This window comes from Aptenodytes forsteri, unplaced genomic scaffold, assembly GCF_000699145.1.
Source record: "Aptenodytes forsteri isolate BGI_AS27 unplaced genomic scaffold, ASM69914v1 Scaffold55, whole genome shotgun sequence".
Taxonomy (NCBI): domain Eukaryota; kingdom Metazoa; phylum Chordata; class Aves; order Sphenisciformes; family Spheniscidae; genus Aptenodytes; species Aptenodytes forsteri.
In genome coordinates this window covers 4049977-4077516 of record NW_008796063.1, presented here as the reverse complement: position 1 = coordinate 4077516, position 27540 = coordinate 4049977, and the positions used below count along the sequence as shown (strand labels likewise).

The 27540-nt window shown below is 36.7% G+C and overlaps 2 protein-coding genes across 2 annotated transcripts in view; one reads left to right on the top strand and one right to left on the bottom strand.

Annotated features, from left to right (window-relative positions):
• Positions 1-11101, bottom strand: part of CYTH3 (cytohesin 3) — a 28819-nt gene extending 17718 nt beyond the window's left edge. The window contains exons 1-6 of the mRNA XM_009286538.1: positions 11089-11101; positions 9454-9491; positions 6219-6323; positions 5583-5647; positions 5080-5146; positions 557-675 (exon numbers count right to left, since the gene is read on the bottom strand). Of these exons, the coding sequence (XP_009284813.1) occupies positions 557-675; positions 5080-5146; positions 5583-5647; positions 6219-6323; positions 9454-9491; positions 11089-11101 (407 nt within the window). The remainder of the gene's footprint in view (positions 1-556; positions 676-5079; positions 5147-5582; positions 5648-6218; positions 6324-9453; positions 9492-11088) is intronic.
• Positions 11102-12913: 1812 nt separating this feature from the next.
• LOC103904970 (thrombospondin type-1 domain-containing protein 7A) overlaps positions 12914-27540 on the top strand; it is a 79632-nt gene continuing 65005 nt past the window's right edge. Inside the window, exons 1-4 of the mRNA XM_009286537.1 lie at positions 12914-12957; positions 13464-13582; positions 23806-24040; positions 27161-27276. Coding sequence (XP_009284812.1) covers positions 12914-12957; positions 13464-13582; positions 23806-24040; positions 27161-27276 — 514 coding nt within the window. The remainder of the gene's footprint in view (positions 12958-13463; positions 13583-23805; positions 24041-27160; positions 27277-27540) is intronic.

Below are 27540 nucleotides of genomic sequence, written 5' to 3'. Positions count from 1 at the left end.
CATGCTGCATGTTTATTGTACTAGGATTGATAAAGATACTGCGCAGCTGCCGTTTGAGATGGCTACTTACTAATGGGAAGTCTGCGTGCAGGGAAGAACACAACACTAAAACCTGCTTATAACTATTGTCCCAGGAACTACCCACTTTAAAAAGTAATTTCTTTACTATCAAATTATTAGCGATTGTAAATCACTCCTTGCCTGGGCACAGTATCAAGAGTTATTGGAACTGTTGCAATACAACTCAGACATTCCAAATGCTCATGGCATTGAATTCTGCACTATAGCCAAATTTAAGGGTATTTTCTCAAAATAGTAAGTTACAACAAATTAAATATTGTTCCACAATGTACCCATTTAAAAAGAACAACAACCTAACAGGAAAAAAAAAACTATGACAATACCGTAAATAGTTTTACTTGCCCACTGTAGCTTTTTTAGATCTCAGAGTAGTAGAGTAGCTCACTCATGCAGCCTGCGGAGGGGAGGGTAACTACCAAAACCCATAAGTATGCTTTGTAAACTCAAGAACAAAGTTTCAGTATTTTTATTTTACCTTTCACCGAGGTAATCTCCAATTACTGTTTTATTTAATCCTTCTCCTTTATAAAGGAACTGTGCAATGTCTTCTGCAGTGTTCTGCAGGAGGTCATTTTCTATCAGAAACTGTATTCCCTAAGAAGAGCAATTCCAGAGGAAAAGGAATGTTATGTTTTCTTCCATAAGCATTTATGTAAATAGTGCTTATAACATTTGGTATTAATATACTGACACAGACATATACATAGCACATTAAGAATTACATTAGCCTACAGATTTTTTTTTTTTAAATGAAATGGTAAACAAATGTTTTTCAGTTAGATAAGCAATATTTAGTACTGGTTTAAAGATTAAAATAAGAATACATTTTTAAGGCTAGAAGTACTAGGTGGCAGTTTGAATCCCTCAACAACAGAAATATCAAACATTAATTGAATAATGATTCCATGTTGCTCTTTGGAGTTAATGTGTGATTTGGCCTGTTCGCAACATTGCATAAATGTCTGCAGAGACATAATCTGTAAAATCATATAATTAAGAGGTACGTAGGAACAACTTAATTACCACCACGACAGAACAGAGCATCTGTTACAATCTACAAACTGCAACCCAATACATCAAGCCACTACTTGCAGTCGAAGTCGCAGCTGAAGATACTGAAACCGGTTTAAAAGAGTTTATGCTGACACTGGGATTCTCAGTGACTTCTGGTTGTGCTGGAACTAAACTATTCACAAAGGACTTGAACTAGACTATTCACAAAGGACTGTTCACGAACCAGTCAAGCTTCTACCACGAAGCTTCTATCAAAGCCAGGAGGAGAGTCTTACCCTGTCCCTCAGTGGGTACTTGATCAAGCCCCTGGACTCCTATGCCTCCATAAATTACTGGCCCTATAACTGGCACACTCTAGGGATGCCCAGAGAACTTTCTGCAAAGCGGTAAAGAAAGGAGACTAAGAGTTATATAAAGATTACGTAAAGGATGGAAGGGATGTTATTCCAACACTCAGCAGGTCATGAAGAGAGAGCACTCTTTTTCCCCACACCCCCCAACAAAGATGTTGCTATTCCTGCTGATTTCATAAAATTGTTAACAGCATGCTAGTAAAAAGTAGGAATGGCAGCTGTAAGTAACCTTAATGTCTTGGATTCCAAATATGTACAGAAGAGCTTAATAAATTATTCAAAATCTTTTCTACTAGAATATTTCATAATTTCAGAAATATTAGAAGTTTTTCAATCTCTGCAAATGGAATATATTTCTTTTTTATTTCATTACAACTGGGAAAACTTCCATTATTTTTTGATATAGCATACAAGGCCCTGCATTAACATTCAACAAAAGTAATTATCCTTCTGTTTGGTTGATTCTGGTTTTTTTATAATGAAATTATTACCTGCCTGACAAAAAAAGTCAATTTTGTGACCTAATTTAACAAAGAAAATGAACTGTGATGTTATAAGGCTTGAAGCTTTTAAAAAAAGTCTGGAATGCAATTCTCTCAAAACAATTTTATCATCATCTGAAAACTTAATTTCAATGGCAGGCTGGTATTCTGACTCTGACAACTTAATATTTTGATAAGTCATTTCAGAACAGACATGATTTTGTTGCAAAGAATATATCCATTTTATCTTGAAGGAGAAATAGCTGAGCTTTCCTCAAAATGATCCCATCAAAGCTTATTTGATAACTGTACAAAAAATTCATTTGACTATGAAACACGTTTTTTCCCATACCAAGTTATTCAAAAAGCTTTCTCAGCTGTCAACCGACAGAGAACCTTCCTTCTAACGGACATCAGAAATAGCAGTTGCAGATTCCCCTGTTTAACACCTAGACCATATTATTCACGCTTAGTGTAAATAGACTGACCAGAACAGTTTTTAAGAAGTTGTACAAGTTACTGAATAAGATAATGGACGTGGCTAGAAGCATGGAAAACAAATTTCTGCGCACAGAAGCAGATACTTTAACATACTACAAAAATCAATTTAATTTTCCTTTTTCTGGATTTTTTTTCCCTGTTTTTTTTTTATTCTTAAGATGTTAAAGAACCAGAAGTCAAATAGACAGGAAAAGGAATCTGTCTGGCACAACTACTCCAGCGTCTGGAATAAATGGTAAAATAGGTCAGCCAAATCCCCGTCAGCTCCTATGCTATCTTTTGTCTGGATGCAAATTTTCTTTCTGTGGTCTGATAGGAGATGGAAGACAGCTGTACTAGTTTGACCTCCCCACACAAAATTCATGGCTACAGAAATGTTCAATATTCAATACAAATATTGCATAGATTTTTTTTTAAGTCAGTGCAATGAAATATGCTCTGAATTTCATAGCTTTTACAGTAACGTAATTACAAATTTTGCAGTTATTTAAACCCTGCCTTTGTCAGAAAGAATTCATTTTCTGGGCCCAACACAGGCAGTACTGACTTCCAGTGCTGCGAATTTCAAGCACAGCTTTATGTCCTCTGCACAGGGATTCTTGAAGTGTTTTACAAACTTTACCATTATAGCCCTTCCCACACTAGCTAACCAAATCCAAACAGCAAGATACATGATATTACATCACGTAACTGCGTTAAACACAGCTATTTTGAATGAGGATTTTCAGGGTGGGGGCAGGCAGAATTGCTCTACATATAGGTTACACACTAGAAAATGTAAAGCTCTTCAAATAAAAATGGTAGAAGAAAATTACCTCACTGTGTTCCTGCTAATATGAAAACATTAGAACTCTGTTATTTGGTTTTAAAGAAGAAAACTTGGGGGATTCTGCGCATGTATTATTACCTCAGTTCTTTCACATTCCAACTCCAGAGACCATCTTCCCTCCCATTTATGAATGAAAAACATCCTTTCCGCAATGACCCCAAGTTAATTCTCTCAACATTAGAAGGACATATATTTTAGCTGCCTGTAATTTAAAGTAGCAGCTGCAAACAAGATGATCTAGCTTCAGAGCGGCCAGCTACTGCCGGCCACCACTGGTTCATAGACATTATTAAGAAATTACTACTGTAAGTCTGTTTACCACATTTAAATTATGTTACAGTAGCAATGCGGCCACAGCATCTATTTATAGAAATAATGTCACCCAACAAGAACAGTAACAAAAAAATAGTTAACATTGGAATGAAAGTATCTGACATCATCCTGTGACTTTGCCACAAACTTCCAGGATGTGAAAGAGCTGGAAGACGACAGCAAACTATCGGGATATTTGGGGGTATTCTGCGCTCAACAGAACTGAAGTTAGACAGTCACCAAAATGGAAAATAAAAATAAAATACATGGTCAGTAGCTTAAAAATGGTTCTATATCTCTAAGTACTTGAGTGTTTCTGGTAAACTGAAAACAGTCTGAATAGCAGCAGCCATCACTGTACTCGGAACATTACAGAAAAGCCACCAAAACTAACAGAATTCAATACAACTGGAAAGAAAACATGTCAAGAACTAACACAGAAAAACAGATGCTAAACAATTTCCAAAAAGACCTTAAAGAAGACTCTTCACAAATTCAAAATGGAATCTCAATTACAAACAACAGAAGGCAGTAAAACAAAGCAAGGAAGATGTAAAATGAAAAGTAAAGGCTAAAAGGTCAAATATGTCAAAGCAGCTCTTTTAAATATATCGGGGGAGGTCTGTAAGAGCATGTGCAGGGACCTGAATTTTCCAGAAAATTAACAATTATTTAAGAAAAGTAGAGGCACCGCAGAGAAATGAACTACTTTACTTCTTGGCTAAATACACGGTAGACTTCTAAAAATTGGTAACCAACTTTCTATCAGCAAGTGTTTGTAAAAGTCATATAGGTACACATACATATGGTTTTATGTATACAAATGTTCATACATGCCTTTTTCACAAACAGAATTTAGATATGCAAATATGAAAGTCTATATGAGAACAAATTAAAAAACATGTTAAAAGGTATTCTGGAAGAAACAAAAATAGGAGGGCATAAAAAAAAAAGTATAGCCTCACTTATAACCAAACATCAAAATATTTTTAGAATTATATTTGACATATCAACATAGAACACCTCTATCAGGAACAAATAATCTTTTGCAAGCCAGATGAGAACAAATTAAAAAACATGTTAAAAGGTATTCTGGAAGAAACAAAAATAGGAGGGCATAAAAAAAAAAGTATAGCCTCACTTATAACCAAACATCAAAATATTTTTAGAATTATATTTGACTTATCAACATAGAACACCTCTATCAGGAACAAATAATCTTTCTGCAAGCCAGCTCAATCAATACCTAGCATATTTGATCGTTGATAAATAACCTCCATTATCAAAAAAGGTTTGCTTAAGCGAAAAAAGCACACATGACTGGCAAATGACTAGATGACTGCTTCTAATTTAACCCTCTGCTCAGTATGTTACAGGATATACAAATAAGGCCTGTGAACTTATATTATCAGAAATGTTTTGTTAAGAAAACATGACTGTATTTGTCATAGATCACATTACAAGCAGGAACTTGATTCCTGACAAGTGGAAAACAAAAATTCTCTACCTTCTTAGGGTCCATGTTGAATTTCTTCCTTCCCATGGCTATTTGCTTATTTCTTTGTGTAGTTTTGCTACACATGGAGAAAAAGAAGAAACAACAAGCAGTTATCAGTTGCTCTTTTACAAAAACAAAAACTTCCGGATGAGCTTCTTTTAATTTGTATTTTGGCTACTTTGTATTTTCTATTGCAAAAACAAGACATTCACTTTTTATAAGGGGGAAAATTATGTTACTATTTTCAATTCTTTCAAGTGATTGCAGCTTCAGAGAACTGTATCATTATCAATTGGACAGTCTAAAATATTACATTCTCTATCCAACACATTCTCTATCCAAATGAATGACACACCTAAACAGGATAAAGTCAGGCTTTAGAGACTTTATAACAGACTGAGTAAAGGTGATCCAATGTTTGTTTAGCATGATAAAACTATTTTTATTTGCTATTCCTGGAAGACCTGTTCCAAGGTCTTACTGAATCATGTCCGTATGTTAGCATTACTTACCTTTCTTCTACACTGTTAAGATTATCAATTTCTGTCATAACCTCAGCAATTTCAAATTTTAATCTCTGCCAAAAGAAGGAAGGACAATATGTTAACCTACATTAAAACACTTTTTGAAATAATCTATCATATATTAGTATGATCAATTATTTTCTAATATTTGCTAGTCACCTGAAGAAAAGTGATGAATCTTATGGCTTCCTTAGATATTTAGCTTAAAAGATTTGTACCACAACCGAATGACTGTTAAACACACGGATCTGAACTCCCCGTGTACTCATGTCAGAGCATCATGACCAAATTGCCATTACCAATTTCAGTATAAGATTTTTTACCAGATTTCTCACTCTCTCCTATCCTGTATGCAAATCTGCTGTTTAATGAGTTCTTGATTACACAAATCAAATGTGTACATATATGTAATATTGCATATATTGCATTACATAAATACAGAAGTTAGCATTTTTAAAAGCACACAAATGATGCATAAATCCCATTCATTATTAGTAAGATTTAGCTTAAGCCATTTATGTGCTTTTAAAAACATTACCTGGAATTCATACCTAGGGATGCAGTTTACTGTAACTTAATCTACTGAAGCAGTCTTCTAAGGATCTTTACAGATGAATCAATTACCTCAATATCATCAATCAGTTCTTTTTTCCTGCGACGAATATTTAAAAGCTCTTCTCTTTCTTCTATGGAGAGGTCATCAGGCACTGGAATAGAGCAAAATGTAGTCTTTTAGCATTTGCAAACATACCTCATCGCAGAAAACTGTATAAACCTGATTAAGAAAAGTAAGTTTACATGAAACATCAGGGCATTTTTTTTTAGCTGGGATCATTTTCAGGTCAGACAAAACCCAAACCTAATTTATTGGAATTCTACTTTATAAAAATCGTAAGGAAGGTAATTGAAATAATGACTACGGACAGAATCTTTCAGAAGAAAGCTAGACAATCAAAGGGAACTTGTTATCATATAATATGTGGTATTGGCTCTACAGCTTAATTGCCAAATTCAAGTCTGGTATCATTCCATTTATTTCAGTAACAGACCAAAATTCTTCATGTAAATTAATTATGATTCAAAAGACATGACTATCTTTCAAGGAAAAAAGCCAAAGAAAAGCTAAAGCTATATACAACTCATTACCAAGATGTGTATTGTATCCTGGCACTCATTTCAGACAACATCAGAATTTTAGCAGTACCCCTTCATCTGGTTGCTTTATAGAGCAGAGATGCAGGTAAGTACAATACTACTAACATCCTTAACAGCAAATACTTTCCATCTGTAGGATATACAAATAAATACACAGTCAGAATCAGTTATTTAACACAGTGTATCACAAACTTATGTTTTTGTATAACATAATTTAAGTGAGTCTGAAGTATTTAAGTCAATTTTAGGTCTCTCCTTGGCTATGCTAAAACAAATATGTTACCCTGTTGATAAAAACTACTTGCTACTGAAGATGCAAACGTGTTTCTGTACACAGCTATGGCTGTCACTCACTCTAGCAGCAGTCCCCTACCCTGTAGTCTCTGCCTGACAACCAGCAAACGTGAAAGGTTATTTGCACAAAACCTCTGCTTTTCCTGAACAATTACATTTTCCCTAGCAAGAAACTTCATTGGACAGAAATTACTCTCACTCACTTGTACAACACTAGACATCAACCACAAATATTCACCTCCTTTGCAATGATCTTATAACAACAGTTTTAATGCTACCCATTTTCTTGGAAATAGCTTCTTAATTATAGAACAGCTTTTCCTTCTGGCTCAGTAAAATGGAACAACAAAAATAATTATTAAGATATTTAAATGGTTCTGTCCCAACAGTAACACCAACAAATGCAGTCATTTGGGATGGCCAAAGCTGTTTCGTTATGACATATACACACATAACAGACTGTAGCAACAGGATCACAAGCAAAGTTTCAGCTTGACAGGAGATTTTTAAAGCCACATTTGGAACACAGCCTCTGTTCAAATCTTAGTAATGAAATATATTGATTAGTTTCAACATCCAGTGGTTAAGCTCCTTTCTTTTTAGGATTCTAATCATAACATAAAATCCAAATGGCAACAGACCTTGTTAGACATGAAGTAATTATGGCAAATGATCTCATTTAACTACTCCAGATACAAACATGATTAAATTACTTCCAGTTTAGGAAATTACAGTCTTCTGTTGAACGAATACCAGACTTCAATATGTTTACCTGCTTTTTCCCTTCATCTTATCAGAAATCCACCCACTCCTAAAAATCCCTTGCATGCAAATACCGTTAAGATTCTTTTCACATCAAACCTTATAAATACATGTGCCTACATCACATCTTTGTCTTACGTGTATACTCTAACATCTTAAACCATCAAAACTCAAGAGATTTTATGACTATAGCAACACTATGTACATACACATACCACAAATATTCCAACTAGTTAACTGAGGAGTGACAATAAAAAATGAAGACTGTTACCCAATGTTGATTATTAAAAAGGCAAACTGTGTATAATCAATCACTCTCTTAGCTAGGAAGTATGCTCAAGTATCCTTAAAGCATTTTTGTAGTATTAAATTGGTAGATGAAATTAGATTAAAATTTTGCAGTACTGGTATCAGTAAGAGTTCATTTTTTAACTTTTTGCCACAGCAGACATTTTGGTAACTCTCACCTTCATTGGCAACTGGAAATACTAATCAGAACCCAAATAGAAAATAAAACTTTAAGCATTAAATATTTAGAATTCATAGATGGTGCTTGATTTTTCTTCAAGCTGAGTTACAAAATCTCTGGATTAGCTGCTGTCACAAACTCTTCCCAAAGCAGAACATCAGCGAGTGGTACTTCAGTTTCTTCTCCCTTACATTACCACGCAGTGAAAGCTCCTTGGGACAGGTTTGGAATATCTAGAACAAGTGAAATTGCTGTTTGGAATCAACATGAATTGTGACAGTTTTCTATGCTTAAGCAACCCACCAAAGAACCGAAATCAAACACCCCAATCCTGTTCCTACAGCACCCAAAGACTGACTGCTGTGTTTTTTCCTTCCCTCTGATCACAGCTGCAGCAGAAAGACAACCCTCACAGCATAATTAATGATGCTGTTAGACAAAAAGGAAATAAACTAAATGGAGTCAGACTGCCTTTTGCATTAGAAAATAACATCAAGTATCTATCTGCCAGATGCAAGACAAGAAAAGTCTGCTGGAAAAGAAGATACTGCACTTGGAGAGCACTTAGAAGACAGCACTTAAAGAAAACTGCACATTAATGCAACATCTTTAAATAATGGTATTAATGTCAGAGCCAAAAGATTCCAGTATCTTTTGATAAGAATAAAAGAACCAGGATACAACTGAGCGGGGGTTACAGTACTGCTCAGCTTCCAGAAACTATTGGTATAGTCAATATTTTACTTCCACTCACACTACCAGCACAGAGGAGGGATGATTGACTTCTCAGGATGACTCCTAAGTGCACTGTCCTATCATCACCATAAATTGGCAGGTGTGCAAGATACTGAAGATGTTTGCCTTATTCTCATCCTTCTATTGGTTGTATATCCTCACCACCTCCCTTCTCCAGTGCTGCTGTTCATGCTGATGAGAAAACTTACCAGTGGGAAAATGAACTCACAAAAAAAAAAAGGGTTCCTAAGAGAAGGGTTCCTATATGTGGCATTACAGCCTGCAGCTTCAGAGGCTGAAGGTATCTGCTCCAGGAGGCTACGTGACTTTATGTCTATTGTCCCTGTTGTTTCGATTCTCTGTCTTAAAACAAAATTTAACAATATTTCTGTATTTCAATGAAGGCTTTTGTAGCATTAACATTGCAGAATGTGCCTACCTTACCTGAAAGGAAAGAAAGAGTGGAAGATATTCAACTGCAGCTAAAAAAAACAAAACAAAAAACACACTAACACAAAAGGGCACCCACCATTAGTTAAACCTTTTCCTTACAAGTAAGGATTTACTCCGTGTTTTTCACGTCAATTATTCTTTGTGTTTCATTGATCCCTAATGATTCAAAAACACCTAGAAAACATTAAAAACCCTACATCCTACTAAATAGATAAAATGTTTCCTCAGTGATAGACTCAAATGGCAATCATTCCTTCTAACTTGAGCATGAGGTGCCTTACGCAACCTGCAATGCAGGGACCACAGTGAGAGCCTGAAAATAATTTTCTTTGGAAATCAAACCCATAGAGCTGTGGTGCCCAGGTGTTCTTAGAAAATGGAATAAGCACTCTGAATATTTCCAGTTTGAAAAGAAAAATATTCATTTTATTTATTCAAAAAATTTGAAAACCACAGTTGAGATGTTTGGCGTCAAGGCTGATGTTAGACTCATGGCAAGCAAACGGGAGATCAAAAATGGCCAACAAATAACAACAGTGCATTAAAACATCTTTGCAGTCCTAAGCAAATATTGCAGATACATGACAAGTGATGATATACCCTGGCAAGACCTCTTCCATAAGCCACCTTTTTGACTTCAGCAGCTAGAACAGTTCTGCTTTTTCTAACCTTGTGTTCACATAATCCTCCGCACAGAAGAGCTCAGAGCACGTATTATGTATTTGTTCTCTAAGACAAATTTTCTAGCTGTCCTCTCTGAGTCATTTCCAAGTTTTTTGTCTTTCACCAATCTAAACACAAAGTAGACAGGATGGGAGGCGTTAGCATGAACATTTAAATACTAAGAAAGAACAAAAGCATTTCAGTATAGTGAACAAACTGCGGCTGCAGCATGCTTTCATGCTATCTTCAAATCTTTAAATAAAGACAATGTTCTAATGTAAGTAATTTGTGTGAAAACCTTTTTGCTTACAGGGAGAGTGTTTCCTTTTCCTAAAACTTCAGAGTTTCAGCTACTACCAAATAGAAAGTCAATATACCTGCTAATATTTTATTTAAGGGGAATAAAGTTGTTGAAAGTACAAATTATATTCTTGGCCAAGTAGTAAGAGACAAAAACACAACACCATATGTGTTGCTACTACTAGTGCTCCCACTACCAACAGAAAAAAAAAAAGAAAAAAATTTAATATATTCCAACTTGGCCCATGTCTGTTCAATTACTGTAACTGATCTAAATGTACCTAAATGAATTTCCTGTAAACAAACACTTATTGGAATACACACTTTTAATACAGATTTGTTTACTCTAAATGTGTTAGAAAAAGAAACAAACAACAAGCAAACTGTAGCTTGCCACAGAAATCAGTGTATTGTCCTGCAGTTGTGATGTCACTTTGTTAAATAATTTTCCACTACTGACAACCCAAGTACAGTATCCAAACAAGAGCATTAGCCCAGAACTCTGACATTTATGAAGACATAAGAAGCATTTTTGAGCAAGCAGGCACCAAAAAAAAGTTTTTTCCAGATTGATAAAGAACTGCAAATCAACTTGCAAAGAAAGTCTCACAGGTTAGTGAAAATTAGGAGCAAATCCCATAATAGGAGACAGAAATCTCGTACTTTCCAAGTCCATACCCCCGATACCTTCATCTTTTTCAGTAGCAAAAATTAATTCCTTTCCAGCTCTCCAATGTTATTATATGAACCAAAACTCCTGTGTTTAAATTTTTTTTTACTTATTAGCCTTTCGATCGGCAGTCATTGGCCAAGGTGTAAAGCAATCTCACTCCACCACTTCAGCTGACTTCAGAGTTCAGTCTCTCAAGAAGACACAGTAAAATAATCCACAGTCAGCAGAAAGCAAACATCTAACAGTATCTAACAATAGATAAAACACTAATTCTGTAACCCCACTTATGAAGCAACACAACTCCCTGACTCTCATTGCTCAACTGATTTTTTGGTTTCATAAAGATAAATATTTTCCTTCTTCAGTGTCAGCCCCAAATTGGTGGTCTTAAGTATTTCTATTCCAAGCAAAGAACAATTAGATGGAATTTCATTTTGCTGCAATTGAAACATCTTGCAAGTGTAAAGATATTTACACAATGTAAGGCTTAAAACTAAACAAACCTATCCTCGCCCATACACAGAATGGGTAGACATGTTTCTTCTGGCCTTTAAAATAATACACATTCATCTCTGAGAACAAATCTGATTGTCTCAGGACATTTGCCTCAACGGATATTCTCAGGCTATTCTCTCTTCCTTTCCCCCTACACACTCCCTTTTTTTAAACATAATTATAGGAACATTTTCCAGCTTTCAGACTAGATGTATAAACAAAGCTGTGACCACTTGTGGCTATTAAAAATTCCACAGAAGTTTTTGTAGGAGGACATCCTCCTGAATAGATTTATTTCACAGTGCAAAACCAAACTATATCTGCATTAAATGCAATCAGTAAAATTAGCTGGATTTAGTTGCTTCCTTCTTTTAACTACCTTACTGCACTAATCTTTGCTATTTAGTCACTGATGAACATGTTCTAGCATAGGAGTGATCACACTGCCATTAAGAGGGGAAATAATCCTGTACACAATATCCTTTGACATACAAAAAATTACCAGTCGGTGGTGTGAGGAATTTAGGACCAAATCCATGGCTTGCAGTTATTTTGAAAGTTTTCAGTCACGAGGGACACTGTGGCCAGAAAGCGCGTTAGTGGCCAAACCCAAAAGAGAACCTCAAACTCACATCCATCGTTCTCATTGTTTAGCTGCTGGAAATCACACCGTTACAAGATGTTCCTGAAAATATTTTTCACTCTAGGATAAGGAGATACTTTACAGGCAAGTTATAGTTAAGATATTGTCCTTGGGGGAAGCCTAACAATATTAATCCTATTACCACATGAAAATATGTTTTCAGAATTTAGAGGCAACAGTTTCCCTCTGACAACCCACTAAATCTGTAAGGGTTTTTTTTTGTTTTGTTTTTTTTACTTCCACTGCAAGGTAGGTTTAATTACACCAGTGATTCACATTAATCTTTTTTTTTTTTGAAAGAACAAACAAAAGCATAAAAAATTGGAAATAGGAAATACGTTTTTATTCTATACAGAGGCAGCAGGGTAACTGCACTGCCAAGTGTGAAATCATTCCTTGTAAAAAACAAACAGTATTTATTATAATCCATAAGAATTACTTCAAATGAGGCAAGATTATGTTTTTGTCCTGGTCAGAAATAGCCATATATAATTTAATTAGCGTTAACATCCCTAGTCAAGCAGAAAGTAGGCAGTTCCAAAATTGTGCAAAATCAGGGTCCAGATAACACTGATTTGGAGGCGGGGGTGGGAGGGGAATCCAATCCACGCATTTCACCTGCCTCCCAAAAAACATTTCGTTTCAGCTGTCACACACACAAGGAGTGCTGCCTCGCCATGGTACCTGCAAATATGCTTCTGTCTATAAAGTACAAACCACAGTAAATGCACTTCTTGAACCTGATGGAACAGGAGTTTGCAGCAAATGACTGCAGCATATGTTTCTTTACAAACTGTGGACGTAGATAACATGAGCAACAACAGCTGTGAAGCGGAAGAAAAGAGTACAAAGGCTTTCCATAGCTCTCGCACGAGCTGCTAACCCTTGCTGCTAGCTATTAGTTGCCCTTCTTAATGGCACTGAAGCACAAACAGGTGCTTTAAAACAGCTTTCAGATCTTCACCTTGCTACATAGATATACCCACAGAAAGAACTGGAGAGACACCTACCTTACTTCTTAGTTCCTATTTACGCCATTGACACAGACATTTGCCATTTGAAAGCAGTATGTGTTTAAGTTAATGAGTATTTCTTTTTTACTGTCCATGCTCTGTTATTTTTATGAACAGGCAGTACTGAAGGCCATTAATTACATTTTATTTACCTCCTTTACATCTTATATTCAATAATGTATCTTATTTCATCATTTTGATGTATTTCCATTAGGAAGCCAAGTGCTTTGCAACAACAAAGTAAAAGAACCACCTTCAAGCAAATAAAGGAGCATCACTTGGGGAGAAAGAAGAAAAACCACACAGGGACCAGCTCTGAGCGAGATTTCACAGGTAGCGAGTTGGTACCAGCTCCTGTATGTTCTGCATCACTTTGCCACTTGCTGCTCCTGGATATACGATCCTGCCTGGATCCCATTTTTTCTGGGTTTGTTTTTTGCCAGTTTAGCAGGCCAAATGGTTTCACTGGGGACCACAGAATTGCCCAAGTCAACACAACAGGTGCAGCAGAAACCCCTGGCAGCAGGGAGGTACAGGGGACAGCAACCTCCTCAACATCAGCCAGCCCTAAAACCAGCTTAGCTCAGCCCCAAAACCCCACCCTTACAAGCTGTATTCTCTAAATCCTAAAAGTAGTTCAACCTGATATTAAAAATAGATAAGCATGGATTTCCTTTTAGGAGCATTTTTCTTTTGAAGTTGCTCTACTCTTGCTTCAAGATCAGAAAACGCTTCTAGGCCAACTTTTCTTCCTAAAATATGTAAATACAAATTACTGAATATGAAAAGAAAGCTGAGTTTAACTTAACATTCTAAGTCTCTTACCCAAATACATTAATACTCGCATTAATAATATAAAGTGTTAAAATATGCATGGCCATGCATATTTAAGAAGTGCAGAAAAAATTTATGCTAGTTAACGTGGAAATTATAAAGGGAGATGTTGGCCACGCTGTAGTGGTATGTGTTTTGGAGAGGGTTATGAACAGATTAGCACAGATACAGGAAATACTATCCAAGATAACATGCGCCTTCATTAGCATCAATTACCAATTACTGTTCAAGAAATCTGGTGAATCACCATTCTGATTACAGTGTTATAGCTATACACTGTCACTTATACTATCATCTTAACATTATAGTCCTCTTTCAACAGGGAAAACAGTAACATCGAAGTAATGTGGGACAAATGTAGTACTTCGCAGTGCCAAGCACCATAAGTAAAAATGCACAGTCTTGCATTGTCTTGCTGTTTTAGGAACAGTGGTGCATTTATATTGCCTTAAAATTTTCTTACTTGGCTTTCAGTTTTTTAACAAAATGACTGCATCTGATTTCTTTCCCCCACAGTAAATAATGGGGAGGGGTGATCAGAATCAGCTTTGTGTAGTAACACCACCAGTGTAAATACAGATACTACCCTTCCAAAAATAAGAGGCCTCAAGCCTTTTCTTTACACTGCATCAGATCAACAAAACACTGTCAAACAGAATCAAAGTATTTCCCCCCGCCCCCAACACGTATGCTGCAAGGCAGAGTCTCAGAGATAAATAATTTTGGGAGAACTCAGTAATAATTTTCTCCCTATGGAGCACTCATATGTGCAGAGCTGGAGAAACAAATAGCTAGGTTACTTAGTGCTACAGCTGAAATCAAATTTTCTCTGATGTTTGCATTTGAAAGCCTTTGCTTATATTACATTACAGTAAGCATTAACACAAAATTTAGTCTTTATAGAGTAAAAGTCTGCAAATTCTGAATTTCTTTTGTTCACTTTCATAGCAAGATCCAGGTCACAAGAAATTTTAGCACCCCAGAGTGAGAGAATGATCCAGCAATAATGCCAGGAGAGACTATGGGTCTCTCCTGGCATTATTGCTGATAGCAAATAATGTATCCACCTGCAATGCAGAACAACAGCCAATTTTTAAGTGGGAGTCTTGGAAAGGAAATCAGGGTTCCCCCTCAGCATTATTTAGGAGGTGAAAGGAACAGATCACCATGCCAAGTATGCACAGCATAGCTAAGTGACACATTAAAAGATATCACGTATTTAATTGAAACCCTTCATTCATTCCAGTGCAAAGGGCGGGCAGCAAAAGAGCAGTGGATTTTGCTTGCCTGCAGCAGGAAAAGAAAATTCTGAAATTAAAAAGCGTAGATGGAATAGCTTTCCAAGAGTAAGATCTTTTAAGCTATAGAATAGAAGCAGCATGTACCTTTTAACTTGGGGCATTTATGATTTTGCCCAATAAAAGTGTAGTGTATTACTACACAGAATTATACAAAGAATGGGATGGAAAGGGACTGGATGGTCCCATGACCAATTTCTACGACAGCGCAGTTCACTTCTGATTGAGCCAAGCATACAGGCAATGCTGACAGTAATTAAAAACACTTTAAACAACTGCAAGATGACAAAACTTCAGGTAAGCAAGCTTTAACAGATTTCCACTAAGTCTTCAGCAGACTGACATTATGCTATATAATATGAAGACATTATCTAGTTCAAATGCAGATCAGAAAATTGGCAAAGAATATCCACCTTTGTGAGTTATACTACATTCCCTTTTCATGTAAAATGGGAAATGGTTAGCACTGGACTACCTCCAGTCCATCAACCACCACCACAGTCGCTCTCCCCTAAGGGAACAAAAGTGGTCCTGTACGTACTCTTCAGCTGACCAGCATGGGAGAGTGATCAGCACAGACTGCTGATGGAAAACAGGTTCAACAAATGGAAGCCCATACAGACTGGGAAGCTGGATTGCTTGAACTACTGCTGCCACTCACCAGGATTTGGCTCTGTGTTCACTTCAGAGGGTTTGGGATGATTCCTAGCAACTCTGCAGAGTGTGAGGCAAAGTTTAAACTACTGACAGGAGAGCAAATCCCCTCTGTCGACACCTTTTCCTTGTCAACCAGGACAGGACTCTCCCTCTCTCCCAACAGTCCCATGGAGTATGCGTGGATGAAAAGGAAAGCAGGGATACTCTATCTACTGCTGGCACACAACTCCCAGTGGTCCCTGTGAATGACTGGGCTAACCACAGATGACCTGCTGCCAACCTAGACTGCTTTCAGCTCCAGGATCCAAGCATCTTGGACCAAGGATGGGACAACTCCTTCTGAAAGTAGAGATCACTTCATTATCTCTTGGGTGAGGAAGAGGCAAACAAGAACACACTGATCCCTTCAGCTTTTGAAATGTTATGAGAAGGAAAAAAAAAAAAAAATTGTAGCAATGTGTTTCAGCTTTGCCCTTACAAAACGGCTGTGTTTCCCACAGCACCCCCAGTTACTGGGCAGAAGAAATGGTTGGTTGGCATGCACCTACATTTTTTCCTAGGATAGACCCTGGAAAAAAGACTCGAAAAGCAAACACACCAGAGTAGTAGCAGACATTCCTGTCAGATCCATTTCGAGTAGCAGCATGGAAAATTGACAGGAATGTCGCTGAGCAGCTGCAGGGGGGTCCCAGAGCCTGTGGAGCCTGGTCCCTGCGGCCACCCGCCAGCAATACCCTCGAATCCTGCTCAAGATTCAGGCACAGCTCATCAGACCTACCGTGTTCCCAGCAAAACATTTGGGGCTTAGACAGTCCTTCTGTCACAAATTTCCAGTAACATCCACTCTTGGCAATAAGGGAGCTGCTCGCTGTACTTCACTCATTAGTGAAGAGCATCAGCCAGTTACTTAAGATTGCTGGCTGTTTCTAAAGCACACAAATCCAATTTTCAGAAAAAGCAAGGCAAAGTTCATCTTTCCCCTTCCCCCATCCCTGCCTGACACAGCTCTGGAGTTAGATTTCAGAAGCAGTATTTATTGCAGCAGCTTTCTATTTATTCATTTTCCAAGATCAGTTGCACACTGAAGGAGACGGAGCAACTGCTGGATTTGAAAGCAATCTTCATTCTCTGAAGAATGTCTCCAAAAGGCAGCTACAGAGTGCCATACAGGACTGCTCACCTATCGAATAACTGCTCAGGTAGCACTTACCTTCCCCCAAAACAAGACAAATTCCAGGATGCACAACGTTGTGCACAATGTGATGCCTGATGCTGTGTACACCTTCAACGTTCCTGCAGTCTCCTCCAAAAAAGTAACCCTGATACCTGCTATAGAAACCGTTGAGCTGCAGTACTGGGAGAGGAACACACTATAGGTAATAAAATATTTTGCTTCTTGGCCATCTCTAGGCTTGAATTGCTCTAGCTTCTTGCTATTACTTCAACAGGCCCACTGGCCACGTGCCCTGTAGCCTGAGAGGGCACTAGGAGAGGTCACAAATTTATTCATAGATTTGTTAGTGAAGGAATAATAAGGCTTAGTTTAAGACTGTAAAGCATTTTCAGATTCCTCAGAAAAGAGTATATTTAGCTTTTGTGAATTGTTGGTTGCCATCACACCATGAAACAATTAGCTTGACAGGTCCCTAATCCACATATAAAAGAACTTCTTATCCGGTCCACTGATAAGTTTGCTGGATGGATCCACTTACCGTAAGGTCAAACCCCTGGTCTCCCATTCTTTGCTTGGCAAAAGACCATTGGCAGTTCATACCAAATCTGGCTCACCATACTTCCAAAATAGAGCACATTCAGCATATGCTTGAATCCTTGTAAGTGCAGACATAAGTTCTATGTTACAAAAAGAAAGATTTTTCATACTCCAAGGAGACCTTCTGGCATTCTGATCAAAAACTCATTTGAATAAATACATTCTTCCTATTTAAACTTTCCCTAACAGTTTCAGCCAGATCTGCTAAAATATTACATTTCCATTTCTAAGCTGTTTTTTCTGCCTGATATTGGCAAAATCACTGCATTCCTTCCAGAGATCAGTGAAAAATAATCTGAACATATAATCTTTTCTACTTTATTTTTAAATAATTTAATCATTTTTTCTCGCTAAATACTTAGAGCACATTCAGCATATGCTTGAATCCTTGTAAGTGCAGACATAAGTTCTATGTTACAAAAAGAAAGATTTTTCATACTCCAAGGAGACCTTCTGGCATTCTGATCAAAAACTCATTTGAATAAATACATTCTTCCTATTTAAACTTTCCCTAACAGTTTCAGCCAGATCTGCTAAAATATTACATTTCCATTTCTAAGCTGTTTTTTCTGCCTGATATTGGCAAAATCACTGCATTCCTTCCAGAGATCAGTGAAAAATAATCTGAACATATAATCTTTTCTACTTTATTTTTAAATAATTTAATCATTTTTTCTCGGCTAAATACTTAACAAGAAAAAAAAAGATATCCCTACAACAACTTCAAAGATCTAAGCAAGTTAGTTTTATTACTCCTGATGTCTCTGACTTAACAGCATATAAAATTCAGCATTTTCCCTGAAAACGAAGAGAGATTTAAAAACTTTAAGCAACTAACTCTCATTCAACCCTCAACCTCTTTTTAAATCCACCAGCTCCTGCTGCTCCTATTAATAAACATTCTTTCCCAGATTTCCACTTCATCCTGTCATGCTCAAATAGGAAACATTTTTGTTGACTGGGAAACAACTGAGTGGGACCAAATGCTTTAGTTCTGCTACCCCTCAACATGACACAAAAGGTAACAATAAAAGATATCACTTCCTAAATGAGTAAAACCTACAGCAAATCATGATTTTTTACCTGCAGATACCAGCTTCATAGACAATATGGTTATATGTAGCCTCTGCTAAGCACCTTTCCAAAGAGGTAGTCTCTTCTTCAGAGCAGTGCTCTACCTGACATGAGCTTCACTATACAAACTTTGTATAAGGCTGAAAAAAATCTGACTCATATTAACATACTTGCAATCATCCTAAATTTGCCTTAGGGCAACCAGAAATACCACGTTGTAACTTCTTCAGTCTGTAGCAACAGTCTCTGCAACTCTGCCGACACAGCTCATGCAATAAGTAGTGAGGAAACTTGTTAACGCAGTTTAGAGATTCTTTCGTATTTCACAAACACGGACAATACAGCAGTGATTACAAAACACCTGGAGAATACCATTCACAGATAAACTCTTCATTGTTTTAAGTATTTCTTGACCACTGAGAAAAGTGGTTGGTAATAAAAGTGGTGGCACCAAGCTTTGTCACCAACAATCATCTAATCCTGACGGCATACACCTAGACAGGCAGCAGTCTACAGTCCACTTATACAAAAACTAGTTCTAAAAGATTCTTCAATTACAGCATCTGTCATACCATCTCTTCAATGTCTTAACAAATTGGACCTTAAAACTTTGTTGAAGTATTTGAAGCTTGACCAGAACACCTAAGTGCCATACCCACCTGAAGCTGCAGATGTTTAGCCAGTATCTCTAAATGTCCAGAAGCTAGTTCTGAAAAGTTACATTTTGATCCTTTAAAGAAAAAAGGTCAACAAAAATCACTGTTATACAAGTTTTTATTCAGGCTGTTAGATTCCATTAGATCTGACTGCAGGTATTTTATCATGAATTTTTACAACTGTTAAGACGAATAGAAGCATCTAATTTTTCTTTTTCCTGAATTCTTCCACAGTTGTACCTTAAAAAAATGTCTTACCATATGTCAAAGAACCTCAAAGCATAATTAATTACAAACTAACTATCAATGGAAGTCTAGCCATCCTGCATTATCCTAGCTAAGAACTTATGAAAATAAAATCTTATCATAAATTTTCCATTTTGTTAAGACGAATAGAAGCATCTAATTTTTCTTTTTCCTGAATTCTTCCACAGTTGTACCTTAAAAAAATGTCTTACCATATGTCAAAGAACCTCAAAGCATAATTAATTACAAACTAACTATCAATGGAAGTCTAGCCATCCTGCATTATCCTAGCTAAGAACTTATGAAAATAAAATCTTATCATAAATTTTCCATTTTAAATGCCAGATTGGTCACTAATGAAATCTAAAAATATTTTCTACTGATTTAATGATGATGTACATGCTTTCACTAAATACTGCAGCATGCAACTTTGCATGGCACACATAAAGTGCTCATACTAAATAGATGACATAGTTTCCATAAGAATTAGTAGCAATGGAAAATGACAACTTATAGAGACCCGCAGAATATAATCACGACTTTGTTCATTAATGCCTGCCACCACTGTTAACTCTATTCCAGAAAGTCTCAAGAGGAAGCTAGATATAGTAGCAGAAGCTGATGAACTTCCAGCTGCAAGGGGGTGGGAGGGAAAGGAAGCAGACTGATTAGTTGAATAGATTTATTGTATGCACATATTCTATGTTAAAACCCTGTATCTACTGTAACATAAATTTTTTTGAGTTGTTTGACTGTTCACAATTCAAATACAGGAAAATGCTATCAGGCTAACATGTGTTTGTTCAGCAGGAAACCCTTTCTTCAAAATGTAAAATGAGGTAGTGAAAAGCCAAAACTTTGCTAGAATTGTCATACTATTATTTCTCAAATGTGAGAAGGACCTTTTGATGTTCTCCCATCACATTGAAAAATCATCTCTTAAGTCCATATGAGCTCCAGAGAAAAATACAATGCAGTAACAGCTGAAATGCAGTGTTCTCTCAAAGATGGAAGACATTATCATACTACTTTCTTCAATTTAGCTAGGAGATTTTATTCTCAAGCCACGAATATTTTCTGAATTTTCCTTTTAATATATCACGAATACAGCCAAAGCATCTTAAAACAAATCTGTAAGCAAAGTTTCTTATTCTAGTTGCTCTATTTTAATGGTCTGACATTGGCGGAGTCTCCATACAACCAATTTTGCAAAATGCACTGTAAGTTCATCTGCACTTCAAGAAGACAATTAAACTGAAAGAGATTCCTTTAGGCTCTTCACAATTCAAATAAAGATCATAACCCTTAAAAATTGGAAAAGAATTTTAACTACCATTCTTGCAAAACGAGGATAAAATGAAGTAGTACTGCTTATTAATCACTGCAATGTCAAAAAAAAAAAAAAAAAGGGAAAGCAAGTTATTTGCCTTGTATTAATTTATAATATTGTATTAAAAAAGAAGCCAAAATAAAAAGAAGATAAAAAACAACAGTGTTTGGGAGAGGAAACAATCTTACCAAAGCCCGAACATAGGTACACAATATACATCACCCAATGCAGTAACAGAGCAAAATAAGTGTCATCATTTGCTTAAACAGAAGAAACACATGCCAATTTACAAAAAAAAAAAAAAAAAATTTGGTTGCAGGTTTACAAAACACACTGACAGTGAATTAATTCAGTCACCATGCAAATAGTATCAACTGTTATTGTCACAGACTGCAGCAGTCCTGCCACTGAAACAAAACCTCCTCATTCTTACAATTGGCATTGGTGACCATGTTCAAGAACTCCAAAAATGATTACATTTTACATTGCTATATGGACATCATAGATATTTTTGCATTGTAATTGATTTGTGTTCAAAGCACACTGTTTTGTCCCCATTTCACTTCCACTTTGAAGTCACAGATCAGCTCCTACTAGCTCAGGAAGGAAAATAAATTGTTGTTGCTGTTATGTTCTAGCACTGTGGGGCAAAATGCCAGGCTGTCCGGCAGCCAACAGACTGACCACAAATCTCTCTCCTTTTTTCTTTTTTTCTCCCTCTTCTTTTTTTTCCTCCCCCCCCCCCCCTTCCCCCCCCCTCCCCAATAAAAGAATTAATACCAACAACCAATTAAGGCCCATGCAAAGGAATGTATTAATACTGTCCAGGATTATGCTCACCACAGTAGTTACGTTTTAAAATGCCTTTCACTGCCACTAGTAATGGAAATAACTTACAGTATTTTAAGCTAGCTCTTCCAGTCAATTAGGACTTATAATTTGTGTACTATTGTTACTAAATTTATTAAATTAGACCAGCATAATTACAAACTGATTGAGTAATGACATCCTAAATTAAAGTCTCGGAGCAATAGTAAAAGTATTTTGAAATTCAGGTAGCCATTTGATGGACTCCATCGGCAAGTTAAGTTTGGAAGGAAGATTTGGACAGGAAGCAGATACCTAAAGGACAGTGCATTTCTACACTGGCATCACTAGTCTCAAGTAACTAAGAAACAGGATGGCTGGCTACAACTATAAAGAAACTTGAGAAATATGACCTTTTTAACAAGGAAAAAAACCAAACTGTGTTGAAAGAAAAAAGGATGCATTTGATCAAGTATTCTCACCATTCCATATACCTGCTGTATTGCTCACTTATCTTGTTTAACCTCAATCCAAGGCATTGTCTACAGAGTTGGAAGCACCAAATATACCAAAGGTAAACCAAACTCTACAGAAAAATATTAAGCTTCTCCCCTCCTTACATACTTAGGCTCTGTAAAACAAAGACTAGCGAAACACAGCATAAATTAAATTAGTAGAATCAAAACTGTTTGATATACTCCACACTGTAGCATTACACATTGTACCAATACTTTAAAGAGAGTAAAGAATTTTGTTTTATCGAAAACCTTGTACTATGAATGAGAAACTGGTATCTTCTTCTATAAGCAATCTAGAAGAACGGCCACCTTCCCACTCCAATCAGCTAACTTCATTTCTGTTTAAAAAATGAACCAAGAACTCCTAGATGACTTAAAGTCTACAGCAAAATCTGAAGGCGTTTAAGTATTTCAGGATGGGATTTATAGCAGAGTTCTGAAATGGATACTCCTAGTTCCTGTTGCTTTTACTGGAATATTTTTATAGAGAGTCACTTTTTTCCCACCCTACCCTTTTCCTTTACTGAATTTCCACACAATAACTTAGATTCGACCATCACCGGACATCTGAACAACAGTAAAAAAAAGTTACAGCTGGATCCTGTATTAGTCCCAGCTGCACAGGATCTTTGGCTGCCTTCAGAAAACAAGAGAGCCAATAGGAAAACAGTAGGAGAACTTCTTTTAGCAGCTTACCTTTGAATAAATTGTTTTTCCATACGCTACTATAACAAACTATTTTACTACTCAATGCAAACTGAAGTTATTCTTCCTATTTTTCACCCCTTTTCTAAAAAAATAAAAATAAAAAACATTCCTTCTTCAAAAACCTTTACTACAAAATGTCAGAAAATAATCATCTCCATATGGTCTTTCAAGTCTAACATACCACAATGGATATATCTGCCAAGTCCACCCACCCACAGGCTCCATAAACTTTAGAGTATTATTTGTATTTAATTTGGATTACCAATTTCACCCAACCTTTCCCCTTCATAACGTTACTTTTTCAGGCTTACAACACAGGCAGACGATACAAAAGGAAAATAAGTTTTCAGCAAAATAAGAACAATAATATAACATATACTCTCTTTACTTTGGATATCAGTGAATTCACAGCGAAGAACTTAATCTAGTCTTCTTTTTATGTTTGCTCTTATAAAATATCACCTAATCTTTTAAAACATTCATGTGATACTCTGCCATTTATTGGTACAAGACCAAGACTAAACACTGCAGTCCTTCCAACTTACATTGCACAAAATGAGAGTGAAGAGAGTTACATGTATTTTGATTTAAAAAAAAAAAAAAAAACACTTTATTTCCTTCCCCTGCATGAACTTTTGCCCTGTTTTATTGTTCCAGGAGGAATACAGTGCCCAAATAGTAGTGCCCTACAGGAAACGCGCAGCTGTAACGAACACTCTTGCACTGTGTATCATTGGCAGACCGGCCCGTGGGGACAGTGCATAGAAGATACGTCTGTCTCTGCTTTCAACTCCTCTGCCAGCTGGAATGGGGAGGCCACCTGTTCCGTGGGGATGCAGACAAGAAAAGTCATCTGTGTGAGAGTCAACGTGGGACAAGTGGGCCCAAAAAAGTAAAGATCTTAAAAAATATCTTCATGCTGTAATTATCTTTGGATTTTACTGCTCTGTATTTATATCACCAATGAGTGCATGCAAAGACAAAAACCCCCATCTTTGTGTTCTCATGAGGGAACAATTAATCTTTTAAAAATACAAAACTGAAGTGACAGACGGACTATAAAATACCTTTCTCACTATTGATTTTTACGGGTCATATTTACAGTGGTGATTTTGCTGGCAGCTGACTGACTATGAAATCCAGTTGGCTCCTTGCCATCATCAGGTCGAGTTGAGATAAAAGTCTTGAGGCATGTACGTGGTGTGCAGTGCAGCACCATTTCCAAGATCCTTGGGGTACCTCCAAACAAGCAGTGCACTATATGGATTAGTGCGGTTCCATGCAAAAATACTGGTTTGGATCTAAATACAGTACAAGCCATGTAAGTGCATCTTCTCAGAAGCAGACTGAGGATGTCAAGTACGGTACGGCTCTGACAGGGCATTAGTTTGAACATTAGTTTGACAACCTTTGTGAGGTTTTTCTCCCATATACATATTTCTCTAAGAGATCCCTTTGGCCCAGTGATTTAATTTTGCAGTTTAATATATGACCAGGGTTAAATACAGATTAGCTGGTAGTAAAATGCATTTGATAATATCTTCATACAGTTTGGCAGTCTGTAAATATATCCCACTGAGGACAGACTCAAAGCTGGAAGAGCTGATAGCAGAGGTCATTTAGAAAGTTCATGAGGCAGCTATTGTCTCACTAAATATTTTCACGGTGCCTGCCATTTGTTGCTTTATTCAGCAGTAGACTTATTCCTAATTTACTTTAAATGGAAATATGGGGAATAATGCCAGCACATTCAGTAATCTAAATTGTTGTGTATCTGCATTAAGTTGCTGTTCTATTCAGTCATGATACCATTATATCTTTTATTTGTTACTCATTTTACATTTTAAGAAAACCTCTAATGATTTATCGTCCTTTTTAAATTTGCTGTTAATGTCTCTGCCTTTGATTTGACCTTAAATTTTTGGGAGGAGGGCTGTTTTATTGTGTTGTAAATGAATCCTGTGAAATGAGAAAGAGAGTCTCAGTTGATCCTTCAAATTGTCACCTTAAAATCACTGAATCATTTTTAAAGAACCAGACATTTAACATGAAAATGTAAATAGGAACTTTGATTTAAACACCCCTTAATAAAAAGGATTACTGTGGTATGATACAATCAATATTATTGGCCTTATCTACCTCGCAAGTTACAGACTTCAGCTTGTATCTCTTCTGTTTAATTTGACCTTGAGTAAGGACTGCAGAAAAATCAATACTTTGCTTTAAGCCACATATACTAAATACAAACAATATAAAAGATAGAAATGGTGTTCTAATTGAACTAATTGCCTTGCCCATGGATCTGAAGAGGAATTGCAATGTTCAGTGCTCCTGAAAGATGACGTTCTTAGTGACACAGTGAATGTGTATAATTCAGACTTTTTTGTATGCTTATAATTTCTGTTGTCCTTTAAGGAAAAAGCCATTAGCCAACGTTCATTACTTTTCAGAAGCATTTTGAATTTTAACCTTACAGAAAATTTCTGAAAGCGTAGTCAATGTATATGATTGGCAGATGTTTTTTTAAAGTGTACCTGACCATATATAATACACCCATGCATACATAATCTGATTTTATGAATCACATAGAAACAAGGCACAATTTGACTTAAAAATGTAGAGAGCTTACGGAGAGGTGATGGAGATTTGAGTTGCTATAGCTATAATATTTCATGGTCTTTCACGTTAGTATTTTAGGGGAGAAAAGAGAAAGGGTGGAGATGTTATAAGAAGGCACCAAGAAGTTGGTGCTGGTTCACAGTAATGGATCATACTCTGAGAAGTTTATGTGAATTGACAGGAAAATGCAGAGACAACCGATGGAAATAATGAACTAGCAAGTGTTATTGCTGAAGAACATGTTCCTGTAATGCTGCAACTCAACTTTTCTTCTCAATTTCCCCCTGCTTTTCCTGCCACACTGATCTTAGTCCTCCACCGACCATGGAGACCACATTTTCTCTGTAGCTCATTGTTAGACTCGCTTGTGCTCCCTTCAGCCTGGCAAGAAAGATGCCTTGCACAAGCCAAGCTTCCCTGGCTGATCCAATCCAATATAAAACTGGTCTCTCATCTCTCTGGTCCAAGATGCCCAGCAGCCACAAGAGGAAAAACTAGTCATAGTAATGTTTTTCTGCAGTGAGCCAAAAGCTCTAAAATATAAACGTGATGTTTTTCTTACCTCTTTATGTAATCCTCTGACAGTCCACATTCTGTGCACTTTTAGGGCAATAGTCTTTTTGAAATTATTTTAAAGATTTGCAGTACTTCTGCAAGAGTTATTGCATCATTCTGAAAACAAGTATTGCAGCACATTTGTCCTTGATGAAATAATAGGAACACAGAACGGGGGAAAATGACTTGGGTTAATGAGTCCCATATGTGGCAGTCCAATAATCCCTTTTATATGCTGATCAAGCCTCTTCCTAAAACAAGCAAGGTTTTTTGTCCTTTCTGACTGTCTTTCACAGTCTCATTGATCTGGCAGTTTCAAACACTTTTCTGGTTTCTGTCATGATCATGGCCAGCTTATACCTGGCCATGTTCCTGGGTTAGCAATGTTCTTTAGTTTAAATATGCCTCTTTCCAGAGTTTATGTTTCAGGTAAATTTATGAAAAGCTAAAAATGTATTTTGCTAAGCTAAACTGGAATCATAGAATCATAGAATAGTTTGGGTTGGAAGGGAACTAGATGGCTTTTCTGCATAATCATTTGGAAGCCTGAAAACAACACTCAAAAGGCAGAGTCTGGAATGGTGAGTGAGGAATCATGATTTTTTTTTTTAGTTAAATCCCCAGGTGTAGAATGCACTGGTTTTGGCTTGTTTCCACCAGCTATATTTAAATTCTAACAGTTTTTATTTCCGAGCTCAATCCTGGTGAATTCTGGGCAACTAACACTCCCCTCGTGTGCCTGCAGGCATTCAGTACCTCTCGTGATTCACCACTTCACTGCAGAATGATTGTTTATTTGATAATGCTTCTTTTTTGTTTTGTTTTGTTTTTTTTTTAGATGCCCTGAGAGCCTCCGACCAGAAACAGTGAGGCCTTGTCTGCTTCCCTGTAGGAAGGACTGTATTGTGACTCCATTCAGTGACTGGACATTGTGTCCTTCTTCATGTCAAGAAGGTAATTTTATCCATTGTGTGCTGGTAGGCAGATTTTTAAGGAAAAAAAAAAAAAAAGGAGTCAAACTAGGAGTCACTTTTGGCAGAATACTTACATACATCTCTTTCTGACAGAGGACATGTAATAGCTGGTAGAGCAGCTGCAAGGAACATAATGTTTTTGCTGAATAGAACAGTTATTTCTATACATTTTCTGTAAGCATCTGTTTGGTTTTTTTTTCCCATTTTGCCTACTTTTATGTTACAAACTCCCATTTGCATCTTT